The sequence below is a fragment of the Ciconia boyciana genome, chromosome 12, assembly GCF_034638445.1.
Source record: "Ciconia boyciana chromosome 12, ASM3463844v1, whole genome shotgun sequence".
In the NCBI taxonomy this organism is placed as follows: domain Eukaryota; kingdom Metazoa; phylum Chordata; class Aves; order Ciconiiformes; family Ciconiidae; genus Ciconia; species Ciconia boyciana.
In genome coordinates, this window is record NC_132945.1 from 18427387 (window position 1) to 18453301 (window position 25915).

General features: G+C 39.7%; 1 protein-coding gene across 2 annotated transcripts in view; it reads right to left on the reverse strand.

The window, feature by feature from the left end:
• TENM1 (teneurin transmembrane protein 1) overlaps window positions 1-25915 on the reverse strand; it is a 347960-nt gene that overhangs the window by 101382 nt on the left and 220663 nt on the right. For both annotated transcript variants that reach the window (XM_072877199.1, XM_072877198.1), the window contains 2 exons: window positions 24886-25086; window positions 3472-3657 (listed from right to left, as the gene is read on the reverse strand). In XM_072877199.1, coding sequence (XP_072733300.1) covers window positions 3472-3657; window positions 24886-25086 — 387 coding nt within the window. The remainder of the gene's footprint in view (window positions 1-3471; window positions 3658-24885; window positions 25087-25915) is intronic.

Consider the following 25915-nt stretch of genomic DNA (forward strand, 5'->3'; position numbering starts at 1 on the left):
TCTCTTCTTTTACAGTTGCAATTATTCTTTAACAGTCTTTCATATAGTATTATACTTGCTGCCTTCAAATGATCACAGCTCCCTTGCAAGCCATTTATATTTTTGGCTGAATATGGAAAAATCCCCATCCTGGTCCCTCCCTTTGCTTGCCCAAAAGTTGTTTCTCAGTGACAAAGGAGGATTATTTAGTGTGTAACATTTTGTGTACACGAAAAAAGTGAGTAAACTTATAAGAATATATTTAACAGTCTGCCGAGTCCATCTCTTTCTCTACTTATTGAAAAAGAAGTTGTAGATCACAAGGGAAGGTATATACATAATAAATGTTTATATCAAAGACATACACGGAAAATATTGTTTAAATGACAAACTGGCATTTGTGGACATAATCCCACGCGTTGCAGGGAGTGGAGGTGACCTTTTTATTCTGTTCATAAATACTCTGCTGCCTGAGAAAAGGCCAATTTGATTTGTGCTACAATACAACTCTTTCCACAGAAGGCAAATGAGGGAGCTTTCCTTCCAATGTTCAGTTCCACTTCCTTCACATCATAGCCGATTCAAATATGACAAACACTTGCCCTTTAGTGGCTCTGATTCTAGATCAAAACTGGAACAATGACTGTAGCATCCTCTGGATTATATACTTGTAAGCTCTGAATCAATAGTAATTTGGACATTCTCAGCTAGATCTCTTGCCTGTAAGAGTGAGAGAGGAATTGTCTCTTGGATGTGTACACTCATGTCCATCTGCTTGCACAGTTTAGTGCCAGCTCAGACATTTGTCAAATCCTCACCATGTCACACATGGAGCCAAAGGACAATAGATAAAGCTCAGCAATAAGCTTAACAGCGCAAGTGGCATCCCTTCTAAGAGGGCTCCTTTCTTTTTGCCAGCATGGACATACAGGAACTGAAAGCCCTTCTGTACTTGATAGTGAACATCAACACTTACGTGTTATCAGAGAGAATTTTTTTTGAGGAAGAAAGAAGAGGCCTCAGTTCTCCTGTGTGTTTGGCAGCCCCAAGATGCTCCAAAAGGACTTTGGAGGAGCCGACCAGAGAGTCAGAGAATCTGTACGACCGGTCTGTCAGGTTGTGACTTACAGCCCAGCATGCAGCACATTTCCTGGCAACTTTACACTAGACACATCATCTCTCTCCTCACCCTCAGTACAGTTTATCAATCACATCTGCAAACAGGGAGACTGGAGAGTCTGACCCTCTTGCTCGGAAGAGCTGGAGACGGGTGGCACCGTTTGCTCACATTGGAATTCTGGAAGTCGCTGCTCTAAAACAGCATGAGGTTAGCAACCACCAGATAAACTATAAAAGCCAATTACTTGCCTCTTTCGGGGAGTTGGGGGAAAGGGCAGGATATGAGGGCTGTTCTGGGTAACGGGGATGTTTTTCCACTTCAATTCACTGTCCTGCTGAGTTAATTCATTTCTTGTATACGATTATATTTTGCTGCTGTGTGTGGTTATCCTCCAAGACTACAAATGTAATCAAATGAATGCCTACATGATTTTATTATCTAATTCTGAAGAAATAACATAATAAATACAAAACAAACACCCAGGTCTTTCTGGAATATTGGTTAGTTTGATGTTTCAGCTAGCAGCATTTTTGCAAGGGGCAATGTGCATCATTGCTCTGCACAGCATGGCTAGGATGGAGGGACTGCTGCCAAACTCGGGGAAGGTACTTGTGCTGACATGAATAAGCAGGACCTGCGGCAAGGCACAGAAATCGAATGAACAGCACCAGACAAAACAACATAAAATTTAACTCTTGTATCAAATGATTTGAAGAGAACTATATCACATCTAGCATAGACAGCTTTTAAAAAAATGTACTTCTCTATCAAAAGAAACTTACTTCAAGCACAAATGACAAAAAAAAAGAAGAAAATTTGTGTTCTCATGGAAGACAGGATCAACACAAAGTTTTTTGAGCAAGTCCTCAGCTCTGTCATTACTTTGGAATGGTAAGCGAGAGCAAAAAACTGATTTGCCTAACATAGCACATCAGGTGGCCACATGAAACATGCTTACATTGCTACCACTTTGCAAATGAGTTGAGCACATTATTTGTTAAAAACTGCATTTTCTTCTGTAAATCTCTCTCTGTCTCTGTGTATGTATATCTATCTATCTATCTATCTATCTATCTATCTATCTATCTATCTATCTATGTCTCCATAAACAAATGTTTTATCTATTCTGGCAACTCAGCAGTACAGAGGCTCAGACAAAACAGGTAACACAAAACACTCTGTTCCCAATACTTTTGTATCTTTTCATTATTCTTTCGCAATGCTGATATGAAAAACTTACCTCGAACAGCATCTAAGTAGTGAGCTTAAAAAAGAAAAGAACAAAACTGAGATGGATTGAACTTCTGTACCCAAATGAAAATACAGACACCATTTGCTTATGGCTTGCCACCTGTTGGTTCGATATAAAGTGTCTCCCTCTTACTGCAGTCAGATCTATTCCTGCTACTGTGATCAAAACACACCACGTATGTGATTGTTCTCCATTTGATGACAAGCACGCAGAGGACAGCTTGGGCCATACTTGGCAGTGTCTACAATGTGAAGAGCAGCTCTATTTCTCTTTTTAATTATTTTGGTCCTTTTCTGGATTTGCTCTACACGATCTTTAGAAAATTAGGCCGTTCCCCCTTCACAAACCTAATTCTTGATTTAGCAAATCTGATTTAGTAAATTCTAGAGCCAGTGAAAGAATTATCTTAAAATGATCAAGATAAAGATAAAACATTCTACCTTTTTTCCAAGAAGCAAGCATGAAAGCTTACACTGCTTAGCTCTGAAAATTAGATACCTTGCTATTATAAGCAATTAAAATGTTTATGAATAATCTTGCTCTAGGACATTTTAGGGAGAAACACTATTAGACTTTACAAAAACCTGTCGTATTTCATTAGAAATATAACTATTACATTTGTATAGTAGAGTAATGATTTCTAAAAAGATCTGAAAGCTTTACCTTATTAGGAATAGTGTTAGAAGCCAGCCACAGAAAAACCACCTCTAGTAATAAGTAAAATATGTAAATCCTCAGACATGAAGGCAAGAGATTTAATGCAAGAATTACTTAAGCTGCATAATAGCTTCATTCCCTCACACCTTCTATTTCTTAAACATTTTTTTCTGTCCTGAGTTCACATATGAACACAACCCAAAGATTTTTTAGGACTGAGATATCTTTCTTCTGTGTGTTTTTTAAAAAAATAATTAATCAGTGTTATTTCCTCTAAACAGAGAGCTGCACTGAGTTGCTATTCTGTGCACCATCAGTGCAGAGGCACCGTTTTACACCTGGCCTGATCCCAGGTCTCTGTTTTTCCAAAACAACTTGAATCAGACTGATGGCTATGGCAGATCTTTGTATAACTGGTGAAGATTTTACGTATTTTATTTCTAGAGGTACAAAACACCCTTACCAATGGTGCAATGGTCCCCTTCCCATCCAGGGCTGCACTCACACTTCCCGTCCTTGCACTGGCCGTGTTCAGCACAGTGAGAGTGGCAGGTACGTTCTTCACAGGTTGGTCCCACCCAGCCCTCTTCGCACTGGCATATCCCTCTTGAACAGACACCATGGCTGCCACAGTCCAGGGTACACAGCTCTGCATGGGATTACAAAAATACATAATGTGAAACAGCAGTTTCATACCGCAAATAGACTTTGCACCGATACTAAATTTAATCACTTCTGTACTGGTATCACTCATCAATTGGATCAAATATGGGATTTCATTGCCCAGGACAGACCTTACACAATCTCGCAGGCTCCTTCTTTAGCAGTTAACTAGCAAGATCATTTATTTGTTTGGGGTGGGGACTGCAAAAATGATGGCTTTGCATATGGTAGGGCAATGGGTCTAAACCAGAAAACAATGACACAAAAAAGTCTGTATCTTTTGACTGATTTCAGCTGAGGCCTTTAATAACAGCATGCCATATCTGTTCCCAGGTCCCACTGGCTCAGTTCTGAAATCTATTATAAACTCAAATATTGCAAGTGAGCTGAATTAAAGGATAAAGTGGCACGCTAAATACCTACAAGCAAAAGTCTTTGAGATATTCAGACATTTGTAGTGATGGCAAAATGGCTTTCACTTACCGTAAGAAGAGCCACCAGAAAGGTAACAGTGAGAAAGAAGAAGAGCAAGCACGCTGCTCTGATGGCAGTATACAATATTACATGACTCACAGGCCACGCAGGTCTGCCTAGTTCTAAAATGGCTTTTAAGGATTAAAACTTTTTTCCTTCCTGACTCTCATGAGCCAACTGCTAAGAAACCAGAAGGCAGGAGTACCTCCTTCATTGCACTCAGAACAATTTCTCTACCTGGGCATTATAGAACACCACTTATTGTGAAGTGGAATGAAAGTCCTGAATTGTTTCAATACATCACAATATGCCAATTGCCATTCTACTTCCACTTAGACTAAAGTTGTTCTGTGAAAAGAATGGCTTCATTATAAAAAGGTTCCATATAGTTTGAATTTATTTAGAATAATTAGTGTCAAGAGACAGAATTTGCTTGTTATTCTGCAATTAACCTGCCACAGAAATGTTTCCTCCTTCTTCCTCTTGGAAAGCAGCTGATAGCACTACAAGTGTAAGCCAAATAATCATGTCTGCTCTGATTTCAAATGTCAGTGTTACATATTTAGTTGTGGCAAGATTTTTCCCTTGACAGATTTTAAACAATGATCATTTATATCTTGGAACTATTGTATATAAACATTCTTAAAAGCATCTGTAGTGACAAATGCTGTCACTGTATATACCAAGCAAAGTTTTTGAAGTTTAAATTGAAATCTTATCAATTCCAATCATTTTAGCACAAAGAAAAAAGCAGCACAGAAAGGAAACTGCACAGTGACATTGCAGAAGTGCCAGGCTCTGTCTCAAGTTAGAGTCTAGCCCTTATTTTCATTAATAGCCAGGGTGATGGCACAGAGTGCAATTGAAAGAATCAGTGACAAACTGGAAGAGCATGGTCAAACTCAAAATCACCTTCAGAAGCAGAAGGCGTGGTAAAGAACCTAAGAAAAAAAATCACTAAAAGCAACTGTGAAGTACTGACCTGAGGAAGTCAAAATCGACTACATAAAAAATAACTGATTTTACTATTCAGACAGGGACTTGGGTTATACTGGAGTACAAGATAAACATAATTATCTGATGATATTCCTGCAAAAGAGTATATAAGACAAGGAAAGAGACTGCTCTGCTATATTCAAATGGAAAACTGTGCTGAGCCTGGGGCATTATCCCTTAGAAAGGCTTGATTGCTGCCTGCTCATCATGTGTTAATCTAATGCTTCATGCCTTGGACTGCCTGCCTGCAGGTACTGGGAAGGTTTTCTTCCCCCTTGCTGCATAATTTGGCTTGGCTTTTTTGTTTTGTTACTCGTTTGTTCCTCGGAAACCTGGGAGACTGCTCAGAGGACTACAGGGGGGACTCGCTCTGTTATTTCATTGGTACTGAACTCGCCCAAATACTTGCTCCCAGGATCAGGCAGTCAGCCGATCCCACCAGATCTGGGATCACAAAAGAATCACCCCCAGGCCAGACTGGCAGAGGACCACTGGTATTATTTTAACCTACCTTTATAGCTTGGGGCATGGGCTAACTCCTGAGAATTAACTTTAACAAATTACCTGCTACTTCAAGGACACAGGCTGCTAGAGGGATGCCTTTGATCTCTCCTGATCTCCCTCTAGTTCGTTATAATGACTGCTTTTGGTATTTGACTGTAAGTGGCAAAGATCGTTAAGAGGATTTTAAGAAATATTCTGTAGCTTACACTATGCTAGGGGAAGTGGAGGAGATGGTTTTTTTTACTCTTCTGGATTGAGCCTCTGCTACATATTGTTTTGCAGTTGTGGGACTGGCTTAATTCAACTAATGCCAAAACTTCAGGGAGTACTGTAGGCATCAGTATACAGAAATGGCAGCGCAGGCTGGAACAGCTGAAGCGGGAAAACGAAGTGATACATAGAGCTTCCGATCATGTCAGCAGCTCCCACCGCTTCTCTATCTGTAAATAAGTCAAAGAATGAGCGGTGGAAAACCTTGTACACATTCCCACACATGGCATGCACGCCTGCCTCACCTCTGTCTGTCTACCCAGCGGCCTAATCACGACAAACTCATCTTCCAAACAAACAAAAGAAATAGCAGCATGGAGCCGAAGGCAACGTAGGCACATTCTTCCCGTAGGGACATAGATCTTGCACGTATTCCTATTTTACAACCCCCAAATTAAATAGATCTTAAAATGTTTGAAAGTTTTCCATTGTTTTCCCCATGTTTCACATGAGGAATAAAATGTTTAAACACTATTTAAGCTCATAAGTTCAATCAGATTAATGAAGTAGAGATACAAGATTTCCTATCTCATAAAAAAATATCCTAGGCCAGTCAGTATATAGTCTTCACTCACAAGGCTCCTTTTTTTTATTCTATTTTCCCACATAAGATCATACACGGCCAAACAAATTTTCCTTTATTTTTCCCCTATTGGAATACGGTGGCTTCCTCTATCCCAACCACACTGTCTTGGAAAGACAGCACAGCAGCACAAGGTCTGGACCCCAAACTGGCTCTGTGTGATAGGAAATGTTAGGTTAGTTGTCCTGCACCCAGTTATTCAGTTTTCACACCTCATTTCTGCCAGCAATTCAGGGCACGGTAATCAGATACCAGTAACTGAGTAAAAAGTGTTACCAAAAAAGCGTCTGTCAAACCTGCTCCAGCAAAGGAATGCCGGAATGATCTTAACTAGCTCTTGCCTTTCCTTCTAGTTATGCGTTTTTCCCCCCAAATATTTAATCTAAACCTTCTTTGATGCAAATCAAAACCAGTTCTGTAAGCACCAGGTGTAATGAAACCTGGTTTCTTAGTTTGGACCAGACACTTTCCTCAGTTACCCTAGTTGTCCTGCTGCTCAGCCCACTCATACTTTATGGTCACTGAGGCCAATCTTGAGACTTGCAATTGTTTTGGTGATTTAATACGAGGCTTCAGAAATGCTGTTTACAGTGATAATGTATTCTTCTGCCATGCAAATCCAAGATTCTCCCCAGACTTCTCAAGCAAAGCAAGGGAAATCAGGCCTAACATCATCCTATTAATGCCGTGGTAGTACCTGCAGCTTTAATCCACAGCTAATTCAAACAACTAAGATTTAAAAAAGCATTATCAGTTCAGGTTGTCCTATTTTTAAATGCAAAACAATTCCTTAGCTCCTCCTATAGATAAACAAGTACAGAAATATCAGCACAGCAGGGAACCACATTAGCATTTGTGTTTGTATTGAGAGACTGGGTTTCCACAGCAGACTAGACAAAATGAGATACTCAAGTGTGTGGACAGTGACTGAATGCAATGGGAAACAACACAATGACTTGAAATAGGTAAATAGCTTCAAACCAAGCTGATGGGGTAAAAATTCAGACAGCACTGAAGTTGGACAGCAAGTCAAGACACCATGCAACTGTTCCGCTCCATGGAGCATCTTCCTCCTTCCATAGCAGTTGGTCCTACAGGACTCAGGCACCCCAAAATGCAGTGGGTACTCCACAAGGGACCAGCACAGTGGGGCAAGGGCTTTGAGCTGTGAGTGGGTGCAGCAGCTGAGACAGCCAAAGATGTCTCCTCTGATTGGAACAGCCATTCCATGCCCCCTCCTCTCCATCCATCTCCTGGCTCTGTCTGGAGCTTATCTGAAACTGTGGTGAGCTGATTCAGATCATGAAACTGGCAGATAATTATTCACTTTATTTTCCCGGGTTAATATCTGACAGCTTGCTGAGCTAAATCAGCCCACCGAGGGATCAAAGATGCAACACAGGCAGGGCAAGGGAGGAGATGCAGATCACAGCCTGGACGGGGACTGTCCTGCGGAGGAGCCACAAGCTGTGCCATCAGAGAAGACTGCAAAGGACAAAGGCAAGGGGGAGGTGACTTATTTAAGGTAAGAAGGGAGGCAGGTGACAAGAGGTTATAGTTTGGATTAGAAAAGTCAACTCGGGGGTATTCTATCACAAGCCTTTAGTTATGCTGTTACATTAATTGCCAATCATTCTCACAATGTACAGTGCAACACACACAATTCGTTAAGTCCCTCAACTGTGTTGGTGTTTAGGCTTGTAGGCTTACGTAAAAGCCACCTCTTCTCTCCCACTCCTCTTTGACATTGTTGAGCGGGATATAGCCTGCCCAGCTTGCCTGCCTGAGCTCCAGGCAGATCTTGTGGAGTGTGGTGGGTTGAAGGCTGGTCTGTGCCTAACAGACCAGATCCTCAGCTGGCGTGAATTTTCATGGCTCCCACGAAACCAACAGAGTCACGCTAATTCGCAGTAATTCATGGCCCCGTTTCAGTTTTTGTACCTGTACGCTTTGCAATCAAAACAAGGTTCTGTAAGTGTCGGGCTGGACAGTTAATTTCCTTATTTAAAAAAAAGCTCAGCTGTGCAGACTCACTGCAAGCAACGTGCTGGCAAATTGCTGGGAGCTGGCCTCAACCGACCCCTGCCGTTTCTTATAAACTTAATGAAATACAGTCTTTATCAAATCCAAAATTCAAAGTCCTTAGACTTAAACCAATTAATGAGTAAGAAACTTAAAAAATGTTCAACTCAGTCTAGAATTTTTACTGACATGTCCTTAATTCTGAATGCTCATTAATTTTCTTGAAAGAAGGCAAATGTGAGCTGTGAAGCATTATTTGTACATATTCTTGAGGAGACAAATATGTTGATCATTCCTGGGCTAATCTAAAAAGCATTAAAAATTCACTCCACACTCTTCATTTTAATTACCTAAGTCAACGAGTTCTTTCAAATGTGTTTTATAATAAGTTTCTACTTATGTGATATGAAAAGGGAAATTAAAGCTAAATATTTTATAATTTGTAATGATAAGGGAAGCTTTTAACGTTAATTCGACATGTTTCAGAAATAACTCTTAGAAAATCATGCTAAGAATACAAAACTGTATGTAAACAAAAGTGGTCAAATACTACGAAAACATGCGTTTTACTTTTCTTCACATTCAGTGGTGAGTCCTGTTCTACAGACAGTCTAAACTTTAAGTACCATATTCATAATTTTGCTATCCATTTTTTAATAAGTGGTTTTCCATAAAGATTAGAAATTAATCTATCCTGACTTTCACCCAATAAGTTTAACTGCTAGAGGCAGCAAAAAAATCACCTATCTAGGCCTAATAAAGAAAGCTTTTTCAATTTAAATATACATTGCATTTAATAAGCTTGCATGATAATTTCAACAATGTTCCTGAGCTTTTTAAATTACCTTCCCGCTGTGTTCTGGAGACAACTCTGTTCTAGCTTTCACTTTCCGCAACTGACTTTATTAATATAATTTTTTACACCACAAAAAAGTTCAAAAATGTAAAGTTTGAGGAGTTTCAAAAGCACTTGAGCTATTTTTTTTCAGTAAAACCTAATGGAAAGTTGTCCCCACTAGACCAGGTTACCTGAGAGAGCGCACTATAGAGGTTTAATGTAGATACCGAGTTTTCCGTATCTGTACTAGAAGAGATGTTATTTTTATGGTACAGCTTAAATTATTTTCCTGATTTTAATAAACGCATTTGCCCATCTGGATGTCATAACTGCATCTGATCTAGGCTTCCGCAACAGCGTCACAGTATGTCAGTTAGGTGTGCAATTTTTTACAATCTTAGCCAACCACAGCTATGCCAATAAACCATCAAGATAGGGACAGAGGCAACAGAGAAGTATTCCATGGGCTATGCCAGTATGCAGTCGCACCTGCTCTTCAAGCCCGAGCTGGAAATCAAAGGGACTTGGAATTGTCTGCAAAACATTACTTTTGAAGTCTTTGGCTGTCAGCTGCCAGGTTTTGTGAACATGTTTCCTCTGGCAAACAGAAATCAGGTTACTGCGTGGAAGAGGCAGCAAAGGTGCGTTCCCCAACAATTCCTGCTACACCTTCTCCCTATCCTTCACACCACCAAGGAACACTTGATGGGAAAATGCCATAGAACTGTATATGAAATTTGGTGCAATCAAAAATAAATCAATATGATAAATCATCACTGAATGACGGACAACTGCTTGGCAAAAAAAAAAAAAAAAAAAAGCCTCTACTGCTCTACTGTCAGAATACTAAAATAACACACAGTTCTGACATGTATTTATATGCATAGCCCAGTCTACTTATTTTAATGCAGATTTATAGAAAATAGAGGTGCAAAGGCCTTCACATGATCATCTGTTCTTCCTTTTTCCAAATGAAATCATAGCTGGCATCCCTTAAAATCTCCCAGCAACAGAGAACCTACAACAGGACTAGGTAATCCATACCACCACCAGACTATCTTCACACACAAATATTCTCTCAGTCTAAATTTCCCATGCTTCTTGTCCTTCTCTCCATGCATTGCACGCTTACAACTGACAATGAAATATATTTAAGGTCATCTCACAATACCACAACAATTTATGAGTTTGAGTGGTTTGTTATATTTGCGTGAAGAAACTCAAAGCAACACTTTAATGTTAATTACACAAACACTGCAAAACTATTGCATTGAATTTGTTCTCACATATACTTCCAAAATAATTTCCACAGTAATTTCCAAAGATTCTGCTCTTGCACGAAGTGGGACTTGGTGGCCCATCCCAACAAAAGACACAAAGAGTGAGATTCATCTCACCCAACCTGAGACATTTGTGTCTGAAATAGTTTTCTATTACAGTCTGTTATCAGACTAGAATGTTCAAATTTATTTAGCTATTGATACTTATCCTTTCTGACAGTGTCATGAAACAAGAGACTGTAGCAAGCATATAAAGCTATGTTAAGCAGAAGAGGAATGATTTTGGAAAAATTCTCAAGGAGAAAACAGGTCCTACTCCAAATCATATTTGCCCTCATTTCTGGCTCTGAACGGTGTTAGAGAGGCTCATAAGGTATTACAACTATTTACAGTTTTCCATGCGTTACACAAACATGCGGACATTCCTTAAACTCCTTAAATATCATTCTTTTCTTGCACCTTCTTGATGTCTTCTATTACTCGGACCTGTATTAAGTACCCCCTTTCCCTCATGTTTACATGACCGATTCCCTATTTTCTCTTCAGTAGATCTACTGGTTTTGCTATGAAATAAATTAGTGATTCCAGTAAATAAGCTTTTGGGTGGTCTCACTGGCAACTGAAAAATAGCACAGCTGAAATCACTCTAACTGAATAAAGGTTTGATCCTGGGGCTTTTCTTCATGCTATGAACTGCATTATCCCAGGAGGTGTTCTACTGGGAGGCAACGCGGTACTTCAGGAGGTCGGGTCTTCCTCAGAGAGACAAGAGTTGCAGAAAAGTACTACTGAATAGTCAGTGTCTTCAGAAGAAAATGGGGCAATCTAAACTTCACACAGCCCTGACTATTACTTGGGATAATTCAGACACAATTACCGCACAATGATCAACTATTTCTACCAATGCAAAACTTCTCCATTCTCCAAACACTGTTTCATTTTAAACCTTTCTACTGTAAGCTTTATGCAGAAAACCCTTCAGATGTGTTGCCTCACAGATATCTAACTACCTTTCTTATCTTCTTACCACAGGCCACAACACATAAAATAAAACCACTGGAACGAAAATGCCATAGCCTCACTGTTTGTTACTCAGAATGTTTCACCATCAATCTAGCGACGGTTTTAATTGCTTTCTGGAAATAATCCTACCATCATCTCATTGAACTTATTTCTGATGCATTAAGTACTCTATAAATAGCTCTTCCGACTTCTAGTAGGAAGGCTGCCATTAACATTATTGTGTATCTCAAAATATATGAATGTCATTGCATTTTTTAAGAAACTGTAAGGTAGCTTCTGATAATGCTACACCTATTTGAAAGTATCTTTTCTAAACTGGGAGCCACAATTTGCCTGAAAATTTATTTGTGTAGAAAAGTAATCAGTGGAGAGACAGAAAGGTCCAAAGGGCAAATACAGCAGAGGCGGGGGAAACGACAGAGAAACTTTTTCCCCTTCTTAGATCTTTTATCACACTTTTTTTTTCAGCTTTATTTTTCATCTGATGAAGAATATTTTCTTCCTGATCCAAATCCAATTTGTACATATAAAAAACCTTACCCTTTATTGATTTCGCTGTGGTTCAAAATGGTATTTTTACAGTGCAAAAATTTAATCAATACAGGCCTGATGAATCTGGACTGGTAATGGTAAACATACTAACAGATATTTCATTTTGGGCAGCCAAAGCTCTGAAAACTGATACCACTGCAAAGGATTACTCATTTGCCATTGGGTATATCTCTGTTTACCCAGCCATAGTACTGGTGTAAAGCAGGATACAATTATTCTGTGCTTGCCACGCAAGAGACTTCAGCTGCAGAACCTGTCTCTTTCTTGGAGACGATACAGGCTGGCAGGCCTTTATCGGACAAGGCCTTTGTGGGAAATGTTTAAAATAAATGAGCAGAAGCGCAACCTAACAGCAAGGAAGATTAGACTGACACAAGGGTGAAGAGACCCACACAGTATTCTGACCAGGATGTTTTTTAAACACCGTGTCTCCCAAATAACGTGGAGTTTCCTTGTCAAATTTGGTCCTGTTTCATAATTTGTCTCCACTGTTTGATTTCGAGTTGTACGTCTTGTAAAGCAGTGAGATTACAGTCGTCACTGGAGATTCATACTCTGCCTAACAAGCTCTGAAATCCTTCACAATACACCGAGAACCACAAAAGGAAATGCCGTGCAACATCTACCCTGTTCGATATTTTATTTGATCAGGAGACTAGTAAGAAAGCAGTCCAGAACGATCTATCGCGAGCAGTAATGAGTGAGATGAAAGCTATGAAAGCTATGCCTTTGTGTTCACTCACAGAGGGGAAAATGCAATCCACAGCTCCTCGGGCTGAAAAGCCAGTTGTGTAGGAAAGATGGGAAACCTGTTGAGTAAGTGACAGACCATGAGAATCAGGAAAGGCATGAGGCCCATGATAACGATGAGAAACATGGAGAGCAATCAAATGGCTTTGTAGGGAAAAGGGAAACAGGCAAAGAGATGGCTCAGTAGGTACATTTAATAAAGCTGTCTTACAGGTACAGCCTGAACTACTACAGCAGCATCAAAAGAAAATAAAGATTTTGAGACACCTATTTTCAGCAAAGGTTCAGCAGATTGCCCAAGTGGATCAGCATATGTCTTTATATAAGCACTAAATCTTTCATGATACACAGAAGTACTATTATTAACACTGACCAGGGCTCTGCTCAGAGCATAAAGTTTTCCACCATTATTTAATTAGTAAATTTGATCAGTAATATTCAGCAAAGAAGTAATGATTTATTTAAGCACTATTTGCAAAGAGTAGGCACCATCTTTAATTCACTGCCTTACAGGATGACCTTTGAATATGGGTCCACTCACAAAAATTGCTCCAGTAAGTGCTTGCCTCACCCAGGTCACGTGCTCTGTACGTTAGATGCACAGAGCTGACTTCAGTAATGAAGATATATTTTACTTACCATATCCCTGAAGGGCTCAAAATGCTGAAAAGCTGGGCACTGGTACTACTGCTCAACATATTACAGGAACAGCTATTCAGATTCACCTGTGGAAAAGCAGTGGCAGCCCCAAAATGGCATAGATGCCATTGCTGCCCAAATCGGACATAGGGTTGGCACTCAGAAGGAAAGGGGACAGTGACATGCAGAATCTGCATCAAAACGCTAGGACTGGATGCTTTTAAAAGGACGTACTTCCATTTTTACAATTTTTTTTTCAGGGAAGAGCCAGACTACATGGACAGACAGAAACAGTGGATCAACTAAAATAAGCCTTAGGAACTCTGTGTTCCCAACAAACAATTTGTATCACAGTAATGACTAATATGAAAAATTAAAGGTCATTACCAGCTTCTAAGTAACATCTCAGTTTCACAATCAAAAGCAAAATCAGCTGAAGAGGCTGGCCTTGCTTCCTCTCTTTTTAGCACAGATAAGCAGTTTCTCGGACAAACTCAACAGCCAGTTGTAACAAGCTCTTTCACAAAAGCAAGGAGTGCAGCCTCAATTAGCAAAAGTCATACAGCGCTCAGTGACAGCCTATGGACACTGCTTACACGGACAAGGAGCAAACATTTCTACGTTCATTGCTGCGTTTGTGAAGATGAGTACAGAGAGAGATTAAACCGCTCCCAGTAAATAAACCATAACTTCCTCCGTGTCAGCAGCACAAACAGAAATAGCAACGCGCATCTGGCAGCTGCTGTTCTGTCTTGTTGCTGCTAAAGCAAAGATGCAGCTCATGACTTGCATTTTTCCTGCCCCAGGGAGGAGCAGCACCTCGGGCACACGACCCTGGCTGTTAAGTGAGCGCTGCCATCACACTCCTCCGTGTCCGTGGTACAACTGCAACACCGCTTCGTAGATTTTAAGAAGGGAACGAGTGTCCTTTGTTATTTTGCTCGCTCTCTTCCTTCTACGCTGCCTACATTTTTCCACTAACTCATCACTTCTCCCTGGTCCCTCCTCGCCCATGCAAACACTGCTGCGCGGAGGCAGTTCTGTTATCCCCAGGACATGCTGCCCGGTCTCATACTGCTCACAGATACCCTGCTACTTCTTGCTCCGCAGAGCTGACAGAGGCACTGCCAGGCTGGCCACCCATCTTCAAGGCATTTTTGTAATGCGTGCATGGGTGACCCGGCCAGGAGCTGAAAATACAAATGTGCCATGTGAACAATCAGCTTTCTGCAGTCCATCAGAAAATGATTTTGGATCACAAGGTGATAGATACCGTTTTAATAATCTGTTTATAAAATAGCCAAGGCTTCCTGAACTGAAGAGCGACATGCCCAAACGTACACTGCAGCTACAATACACAAGGATTTTTTGCTCTACCACCATTGAAATGCTCTTGCATAATTACTGTAAATTTTATTTTATTTTAAAAGTGTTACTTGAGCCTAAACATTTAAGCAAAAGTCCTTAAAGAGGGCAGAGACCAGGAATTCCTTAGATGTCTACATAGATTACCCTTGCAACAATCTACACAATCTACAAAAGCTTAAAAATGCAATATGTAGAAGAGAAAGTTCCCATGATTTTGACTTCTATCAATAGCAATTTCCTATTTTCAGAGGTAAGTTAAATTTCATAGACTCTGCTGCATAAGCATATTGAAATGATAGTTATTTTTGTAGAACTCTTACCATGACAATAAAAAAAAAAATTATAAATATCTGCTTTTCAGGGACTGATGCAACCCATTTTGCATAACAGATGTTCTGAAATTCACTGAAGGACAAAATTTTTAGTTGTTCTAGTGCTTTTTTGGTACTCTTACTCTAGCAATTCCCATTTGTGCTTTTCCAGCGGCGAGGAAGGGAAGCTCCCTCTTAACACAAGAACTCTTCTTTAAATGCTGGTGGTATGGATAACTTGTCAGAGTTTCATCACTGGGCTTGGCTTAGCAAATTAAAAGTTGAAGATTTTGTACGTCGGTACTGTTCTGTTGTCCATCTAGGCTGTTTTTTCCCCTCCATCCCAGCATCCACAACACCAGCAGAACATTCCCACTTCTCCTCTGCTTCAGAGACCTCTTTTATAAAGCGTTCTTGTGGAGTACGAGCCTTTCATATTCAGAATTTTCATCTTGATATTTTCTTGGACATAGAGTATTCACAAAAGCCCTTTCCATACCATAACTTGTCAGTTGTTTTACTATGGTTCTTAATCCCTGTCTAGTAGATTGACTTCCACGTAGGCGATAAGGTTGAGATACAAAAAGGGATGCAAGCCTTAACTACAACTTTAAATGTCTAAATCAAAAATTTAGACCCTTAAATCCTTTGCTCAGCTCACCTAATTTGGAGGTGCTTGAACCACTTTGGCATCTGAATTGCTACTAAAATCCCACTTATTTGCCCGGTTTTGCTACTAGATCATCACCCAACTGAGGTCATAACAGCTTTATGTCACGCTCTCTAGTTTCACAATCTGCATGATCTTACACAGGTGTTGCCTAAGGCTCCTAATGAGCATTACTCTCAGAAGAGATCTACTGGAGCTGGCCTAGCACAAAACACATTGAGGTGGACAGTTCCTGGACACAACGGACTCCCCATAGAGATGCGATGCCACGCATACAGAGAGGAAAGTCTCTGTTAGCTACCTAGAAGGCCGGATAAACAGGACCATGTTGCTGTCACCAGAGCAATTCGGGTATCTTGCTCCTGGATAAGGGAAGAGCTGCTGGCATAGAAGCATCCAAAATTGGGTCTGGATTTCACCTAGTGGAATAAGTAATACCTTCCTTGTGGATTAGACCAGGATTTACAAAAGCTGACTTAAGTAAATTATGTTTACATTTGAATGAGGAATATTTCCAATAATTGCTTAATGAGGTGCAGGCAGCAATAGATTAAGGATCTTAATTTTCAGGAAGAAAAAGGGAAGGAAAGAGCCATTATTTTTGGCATATCTGCAAAATAAGCAGCAATCAGTTGAAAAGCATCCCAAGTTTCCTCACAGTATATCTCATACCCTTGACTTATCGCATTTCTTAAATCAATACATGACTACATCAGGTATTTCTGGTTCCCTCTGGACTGATTTCAACATGCAGGAGAATTAATTTTTATTGGAGTGCTTCTTCACTGCCTTAAATTTCTCATGTTTTAAATTCTCCAGCAGCACATATTAAGTGTTCCAATCTTTAACTACTAAGTTTTTAATAGAAATCTTGCTCACCAGGTATCTTTTTGCAAACTCTTGCAACTCTACAGGAGATACAAATCAAACTAGTCACACATCGTTTTTTTCTTTTCAATGAAATATACAGTAGTAAGAAGAGTCTTTCTACAATGTCAGACAATATACAGCAGGGGAAACTTCAATCATCCTTTTAATTAGCAGAGCAGTAATAGTCAAAGCTCCTCACAAATTAAAGAAAGAGGACAGTTAGATGAAATTAAGTAAGTCCATCATTTCTTCAGAACAAAACAATGAAGGATGGTTATAGTGTAATTAAAAAGTTCTTGAGATTTATCTGAAATAGGGAGCAGAGCAGAAGTACCAACATGGAACAGAGCAGTCTATAGAAAAGGCATGACAGATTACATCACGTGTTGAGGAAATTTCAAGGCTATTTTCACTACTGCGAGCTGTTTGTAGTGAATATCCTTGTCCTTGGCAAATCAGAATGACTGACACCCATAATTTGCAATTTCCTAAACCTGAAGAGTTTTCTGATTGCGATGAAATGGTTTTACCTAATTATTTTTTCAAGTTGCAGTTTTTGATGTTTAATTTTGAAACCAATTTGAGATGTCTTGAACTATATTAATATACTGTATTATGCCTTCATTTCTTTTTGAAGCACTTTAAAAAATGCATACTTCTAATGATTTTTAAATTACTCTACTCTGCACATATCAATTTACAACAATTACAACATTTTGCATTTTTCAAAGCACTTCAGTTTTAAAGAGGTTTTATGCTTCGCAAGATACTGAAGGAAGAGGCTGCTGATCCATTTTTACCCTTTGTAAAATTACCACCAATCTTGCTAGAGAGAGCTTAACCAAAAATAGATATGCTAAATATATACCATCTCCATATAATCATTTTAGGATGAATGTTTTTCTGACTAAGAACTGCCAGCATTCTTTTCCCAATCATAATTAGGTTGCTTCGGTGGTATAAATGGATTCAGTGGAATTATGACAAATGTCCTGGAGTAAGGAGGACGGAAACTGGCCTACTTTGGCTGAATAGAGTCTAGAGAAACGAATACAGGACAGGATGTCAGAGGCACCAGTTCCGTCACAGATTTCATTACTTTTCAGTCTATAATATTTTAGGCATAGTGCTGCAATTAATTAGCAACTCGGGGCCGGATTCTCACCTGAAACACACTGGGACTGCACTAGTGGCATCACTGCAGTTACACTACTTTACGCTAGCTAAGGCTCTGCCCCACTGAAAACTCTGTCATCCATTTTCTCTTGGTATTTCACTCCCTTAATCTCAAGGCTCCATGTTAAAGGTGTCAATCTGAGAACAGAAGACGAGGTTTTTTCATTCAGTTTGTTGATGCTGCACCTTCAATTAGCCAGAGCTTCCCTTCTACCCGACACGAGTAGTCAGTACTCACAAGTTTGATTTTGGCTGTTTGAAAAGCACTGCCTATATGCCTCAAAGGGAGATGACTCATTAACATCAAGGGATTTTGGGTGACAGCCTATAAATAAAGCAACAAAGATCCACAGACAGTAAGTAGAAAGTTGACTATACTGAAGTCCTGGTGACATTAAAATAGTGCACTATCAGTCTTCCATCCTACTGTATTATTCTGTCATGTATGCAGTAGATCACCCCCATACTGCACAAGTCAAGTGAGCCGTATGGTGAAGGTCTGAATAATAATGGATTTTCACATACAATCATAACTGGATTCAGTATGGTGAAAAGATGCGGAGACTCTGAAATATTCCAAGGATGACCTTTTCCAGCACAGGTAGGTTTCACAGAAAGTATTTTATAATCAGTCTTACGTGGAACAAAGTATGAAATTCCTATTCTCTATTCACATCTTTTAGAGGAGGGGGGGAGACTACACAAGAAACAGAACCCAATCTCTTGTGCATGTCTCTTGGGCACATCCACTGTCAGACAGCTAAATTGGTAACGGCCAAATGTCTTTGGGCATTTTTGTGCGACTTGCCAAAGGATGACTGAACTAGGAAAAACCTAAAACTAAATGAGCAAAGTGATAAACAAGATAGTAAGGAATTAATTCAAACACAGAATGCTCACATTTATATTGTGAGTATTATCATGGGTTTTTAATTTTCAGTGCTTTACATCAGAGAAGCATTTATTTTTCCACAAACTAATGATTAGAGAGATAAAATCACATAGTTTTTTTGACAGCATGAGCTAAAGCCATTACAATGTTTGAAGACGACCTGTTTGCTGTATGGTAGGTGTGACTGTTGGGGTCAATGTCTTGGACAATGTGGAACTGTAACAGTGCTGGTGGCTGGTGCTGTTTCTTTTTGTCTTGGAAACACTTTGGGAATCAAAGCAGTGGAAAGACAGCTCTCCTCGGAGATGTCTGTGGACCTCTGCCTGAGATCAGCTTAGCTTGGCCCTAACAGCTGTGCCTCCCTTACTTTTAGGCAAAAGCAGACACAGCTCTCCTCATTCCTTGTACAGGCCGAAGTGGAGACTGCAGAAAATGGGATGGATGACTGTTCAAGGGAAGCTGACTAAAACAACTTAAAGAAATAAAGTTACTGTAGAAGAAGACCCTGGATCTCTGAGTATATTTCGACGTAGATTACACCACAGGTAAAGGCAGCAAGCAATGTCTGCTCAGGCCAGCAGGAATGAAATTTGATTGCATTACTTGAATAATGACTGCAGCACTGATCCTTGCAACTGGAATTATAACAACTATGTCCAAGGTACAGCGTTTGGAAGAATTCAGCTGGAATAACTCTATGCTGCTTCTCTACAAATTTCTGACATTGGTATAATTTTGAAGCAGTGAAAGCCATAGCTTGTTTTTAACCTTCAGCGTTCAAGCCAGTTGGCAAATTGGCAAAACAGGCTAATCCATCTCCCTCATGGTAAATACACGTCAGTGTATAATCATATAGAACAATTAAAGCACTTTGATCTTGTCCATATAGTAAACCAAATCTTAGGTACAGACAGAAGGCAAGTGATTTTTTTTTTTTTCTCGTGATGTCACATATGGCTGTAGAAAGGATACCTATCAATGTTGTTTTGATTGGTGTAGCTAGAGAGCTGTCAATATTTTCAGAGTGAAATTCAGTTGATGCTGCCCAAAGAAGGCAAAAGAACCAGAAACATATTATGTTTGACCATGTCATCTTTGGGATAGGCAAATTGAAATCTGAGCTAACAAAAGAAAATGGCTTTTCATGGAAGTTCAATATTGTAGGGCAGAAAGAGGCCAAATATGTCTGTAACAGATATCCAGCTAAGAATACTGAAAGGATGGATCTTAACAGAGATGAATAGAAAGCCAACATAGGTTGTGTCCTACAAGTTGTGTAGGATTAGCAGTACCAAATGTCTGAACAACTTTCAAGCCATCCTGAGCTGCTCTTCTTGAGAACCAATTCAGGCACGATGAAAACATATCCCGACAGCTGTTTTGGAGCTCTATAAGAGGATTTTCTGGACCTCTAGGGATAGCAACTGGCCATCAAGAACTTTGGATCTAGGAGGAGTATCTGGAGGTGGTGCAGTGAGATTGGTTTTTGGCAGTCCACAGGTCAGAGCAGAGGCTATGCTGGACATCTGTGTTAAGTTGACTAGCCAAAACTGGCTTGGACAGTGTGGAACTGTAACAGTGCTGTGGCTCTGTTTGTTTTGGTCTTGGAAATACTTTGGGAATCAAAACAGTGCAAAGAAAGTGACCAGGTCTATGCTACACTGGAGAAGGATCCTGGCCTCAGGCCTCTGATGATAACAGTAAGATCTTGAAGCACTTCAGAATTACCACTCTGGCTAGAAGAAGCTGGTGCAATGGCCACATCAGGAGAGGATGTCAATGATTTTGGCAGCAAGCATCTGCTCTCGCCAGCTCATAGCTGTTAAACATATGCTTCGTAGCAATGCTACAAAGGTGCCCAATTGCCAACTAATCCTCATACATGAAAGATGCTCAAGCTGATAGGTCATGCAGGACAGTTTAACTCAAGCAGTAAGTCAGATGGACTCTGGACTGGTTATATGGTAGTTAATTCAGTGCCACACAGCTTCTCTCCACAGCCATAGTGTAAGAAACATCTCTAACACTGGAGTTATTTTTGGATAGGAGAGTAATCCTCAAGTCTGAACACAAACTAGGGCTGCCCTAGTTATACAAGCCTTTGTAGTACAGATGTTGTCTGTTGAATTATTCTATTCTATTGAATAAATTAATTCCTTCAGAACATACATAAGGGCTAAAGAAAAAGGAAGAGCTCTACAGAAAAAGCACTGCAAAAGTTCAATGGACAATCTGAGACATTTAGCTGCTGACCCAAAAAAGGGGATAATGCCAGAATTCGTATTCCTATATGGAAGCCTCCAAGATGGACTCTGCAATACTTAGGTGGATCACAGCTATGGCCTCCTCATTTTGACAGTCCCTTTAGAAACCATGCCGCATGTGAGGGAAGACTAGAAATAAATCCAATTCACTCCATTCCTCTGTGCTTTTGTGCATGTGCTCCCTCAAATATTTATATGTAACTATATACACATTTCACCTTTTTTAAACTAGCCACTTCTTACCAACCAATTAATTCAATCATGTCACAGTTCAGTCTTTGTTGTATCCAAACACTCTCAACATGTGATTTCATGTAGAATCTGATCTGAACAGTCTGGTAGATTAGAAAAAGACATTGTCTTTAGTACAGCAACTGTGCAGAAGAGCAAGTATGTACAAGAGCAAGTAACTGCTTGAATGATCAGGCCATACATCCTTAGCAAAATGCAATTTCCTTAAGTGTGAAAAATGAAACCTGTTTCATAAGAAACACAGGAAAGATGAGTTAGTTAACGTGTAGGTATCTCCTTTTGTCTTTCTTTGACCTTTGAATATTTAAGCTTGGAATTTCAGTGTTCCCTTGATTTATTTTTTTTTTAATGAAGCAATAGGAAAAGAAAAACACATATTTTATGTGGTCAGTCATACTTCCCAAAAGGCTTACCCAAAATTCAAGAAATACATGATTTTTTTTCTGGCATTATTCTTCTTGTGGAGATGAAGATGGAGATGGAGATAGAGATGGAGATAGGGAGAAAGAGAAAGAGAAAGAACGAGAGAAAGAACGAGAAAGGGAAAGAGAATGAGAAAGAAAGAGAAAGAGAGAGAGGGAGAGACAGAAAGAGAGGGAGAAAGCGAAAGAGAGAGAGAAGGCGAAAGAGAGAGAAAGAGAACGAGAACGAGAAAGAGGGGGTGGTGGAGAGAGAGGTGTGTGTATGTAGCATTATGAGAAGCAAATGGATTTAAAATATTGGCTCTTTTTATAAACACTAAGGACAAAAAATATAATGAATTTGACAAAGAATCTGACAGTCTTTCACCTCACAAAATGAAACACAACTGCAATACTTTTCACCTATTCAAACTGGGAGTAGAAGGTGCACTTTTTAGCAGAGAGGGTCAGGCATAACTGAACAATTTACCTAAGGACATGGTAGACTATCCTTCATTTTCAGTCTTTGTGAGAAGGTTGAATTTCTAAAAACTAAACAGAAATTATGAGTGTCAAGCAGAACTGAAGGATGATTTTTTTTTTTGGTACATGTCCTACAGAAAGCCAAACAGCATGAACAGCATGGTCTTTTCCAGCCTCAAAAATCCATGAATGATTCCAGATCTCAGGCTGGGGCTCCAAACATCGGCAGTACTTCAGGATATGCATGGGTCACACAGTCACCTTTTGTCTCTGTTCCTCCATGTCCACACCGATTTCTGTCTTTCCCCTGCCTGCTGCTTGTAAAATGGAATTTCTTATTGTTTGAAGAGCTAGAGATGGGCAGGTAGGGGAAGGTATCACAGAGATGGCTCATCCCTCTTCAGGTGGGCCACAATGTACCCGGGATAATGTACTAAAAAACATTCTGGCACCTTTGCTATTTCTGCTTTTTAAAGTACAGCAAGATATATTAATTTCTATTTAGGAAAAACACACAACTTAAAATAATTTACTTTTTTATTTTGAAAGTATTTGGAATTTACTGGGGAAGACAGAAATCATCAGGACAGGAGCCTATATTCTTCAAGGTGATACGGAAAGGCAAATTTTCACAGTACTGACAATGATGCAGTACAGAGATGGCGGGAAAGTGCAAGGGTTTGAGGCAGGCTGAGAGACTGCTCGTCTATCAGTTGCAAAGCTTTCCTTGTTGTCTGATTCCAGACGAGCAGTCTGTGGTTTACCCTTTTCATCCTCTTCATTGTACAGAACCGCATGGATTTTTTCCATTGGCATATGACAGCTCGTTTACTCTGACCGTGTTAACTTACTCATCTGATGTTTTCCTTCCTCACTAAAATCAAGGTTTCCTTCCCGCATGCACAGCAATCACTGATCCTAGGAAGAAAGTCTCAAGCGCAAATGAACATCTATACTTCAGTCTAACACTCGTATTGCCGCAACAATCCTGAATGTAGTTTAACACCTATGAAGAAAGATATATTTGAAAGGAGAAATCTGAAGTATCTAGCTATAGAGAGAGATGCCTGTTGGTGGTTGTACAAGTATCCTTTGATAACTCAGAAGACAGTAGGGATGAAGAGAGCTATTTTCCCTACTGGTTGATGGAGGTAAGGAAAAAAGTTACCTTTCTTCTAAAAATTAATCAAAACAGCTTTGGAGGTGAGACAAACATGAAAACTATGACCTTAGCACACAAGATAAAAGCCTCTTCACTGCAGTTATTTATTAGCTCTTTGTTCCCTTACTTATTATCTCATTGCCCCATGCAGCTGCCACAACAGACCTACTGGAGATTAACATCTCATTTTGAGCTACAATAACGTTGTATTAGAACAGAATTAGTTTGCATATTTTGTGAGTAAAAAATTAGTACATAGCTAGCACCTTTCCTAATTATTTGCTTCATTAATGGAAGTACTACTGTATTACTAACCTTCAGGGAATATTTTAAACACGTAATAAAATACGTGATAAAAACACAAGTAACCGGGCTTTTGCTGAAAGCCAATAAAAAGTCAATTCTTATCAAAGCAGGTACCATATCTGACAGTGTCAGACTGAAATTACATGCATTAATTTTGGAGTGTAGAATGAATGCAGGGTCTTTGTAACAAACACTGAAAATATATTAGCAGATCAATATTTTGTTGCTTAGAAAGTTATCATGGAGGGGGATATTTCATGAGTCTCAACTTACAGATCATAACCATACACTTTAAAGATCCGAATGGAAATTTATACTGTTCCAAGTGTTCTTTTGAATGATGATTTCTAAGAAAAATTGGTGACTTGGACCACTGGTGGTATTCCACAGTATTCAGCAAATCTGTCACTTGCATCTATTCTGTACTGGGATGTGCTACTTATCATCTGAGATTCCAGTTTTGTGAGCTTTATAGGGAAAAAAATAGTAGTACGTACATTGGTAATGACATGCTCCATTACAGAGTAAAATATCCGGAGTGCATTCATTTCAAGAAATTGAAACGTAAATGTACAAAGCACATAGGAAATCCATTTCAACTCTTAATCAAATTCAGTGGGATCAAACCTTGATGGTCCTCTAAGAAAGGAAAGAGTTTTTATCCCAGCATGAGAGAATGTATGGTCATTTTTGTTTAAAGATTTTTTGACAGAGCCTTCTCACTCATCAGTCACTGCATTTAGACTGTTATTTTTTTTATATCCTCCCAGTCCCTCTCAGAGTTGTGGGTTCCCTCATTGCATGAGCCTGATAAGTGCTCAACATCTCAGGCGAGAGTCATGCTTAACTCCAGTCCATGCCAGGAGGCACTTGCACTCTTGCAGGACTGCTGTTCTCGCTGTCACGTCATCAGGCAGTCAACGTTCTTGTCACAGAGAAAAAGCCTTTCTATCCTTGCCAACAGAAAGCCAGTTTCTGACAAGCCCATTAAGTGCCATGCCACAGCACCCCTGGTTCATCCCTATCCTGTTTTTTAAATTCATACCAGCACAGGAATAGTAACTACTTTCTTTCACGACTCAAACAGAAAGCATAGGCACTTTTGAAAAAATAAAATCTCCAGCATACCTGTTGAACAGTCGGAACCCGTCCACTGCGGCTCACAGCTGCAGAGTCCTGAGTCCAGGAGGAAAGTCCCGTGCCCCGAGCACTGCTCCTGGCACACGGGAAGCGCCGTCTCACAGTTCACACCGCCCCAGCCCGTGGAGCAGTGACACTCCCCTTGAACGCACACACCATGGCCAGAGCACATCGGATCCAAGCAGTCCTCTGGAAAGCAGGGAATATACAACTTAGAGCACAAGACTTGCACCTTTACAGCAGTTTCCTAGTGAAATACAACATCAGGGATTCAGATTAATTTGGTGATTTTTGTGCAAATACCCAGACTGAAATGATGTTAACGCACACAAGGAAAAAACAGTCTACGCTAACATCTGTGCAAAAGTACAAGCCAAAAACAAGAAAAAAAGGAAGCATGTAGACTGTTAGAGCTCATATGATTCTGCTTGTCAAGAATATCGTCTTATTTTTAAAATGCAGATTCCCAAGACAGATCTATTGGTCCAAGTCAGTGAAGTTTGTGCTTCAGTAGCAGGGCTGGGAAAGAACTGGAGCAATTAATAATTACTTCTACAATTGTGCATTGTGTTTCCATTTGGGTATTTGTGCTCTGTGTTTTATTTACATCTGGGAAAAGAAAGATTTATTCTTTTATCTTCCTGTGGAAAGCTATCTCTACAGCTGAAAATTTGATACCAAAAAAATGGCCATCCACTAACCCTGAGTAGTGAATCTCTGACTGAATGCTTGCTGTAAAAAAATCTCATACACTCATAAAAAGTATGTGCCGGGCAATTGCAGATAATGAACAGATTCATAAAAGTCATAACGTACTGATGAACAATTTGCAAACAGACAAAGAGCTAAATTTGTTCTCACTTTGGATTAAACTATTCCTAGTGAAAAATTCAGGAGCTCTGTAGAAGAATTTAAATCAGCTGGTTAGTCCTGTATAATGAGCATATTCTTTCATAAAGCCCCAGCATTTCTTTAACAAGACAGATTTTACGCAGAACACAGCCTGCCTTCTCTGGAG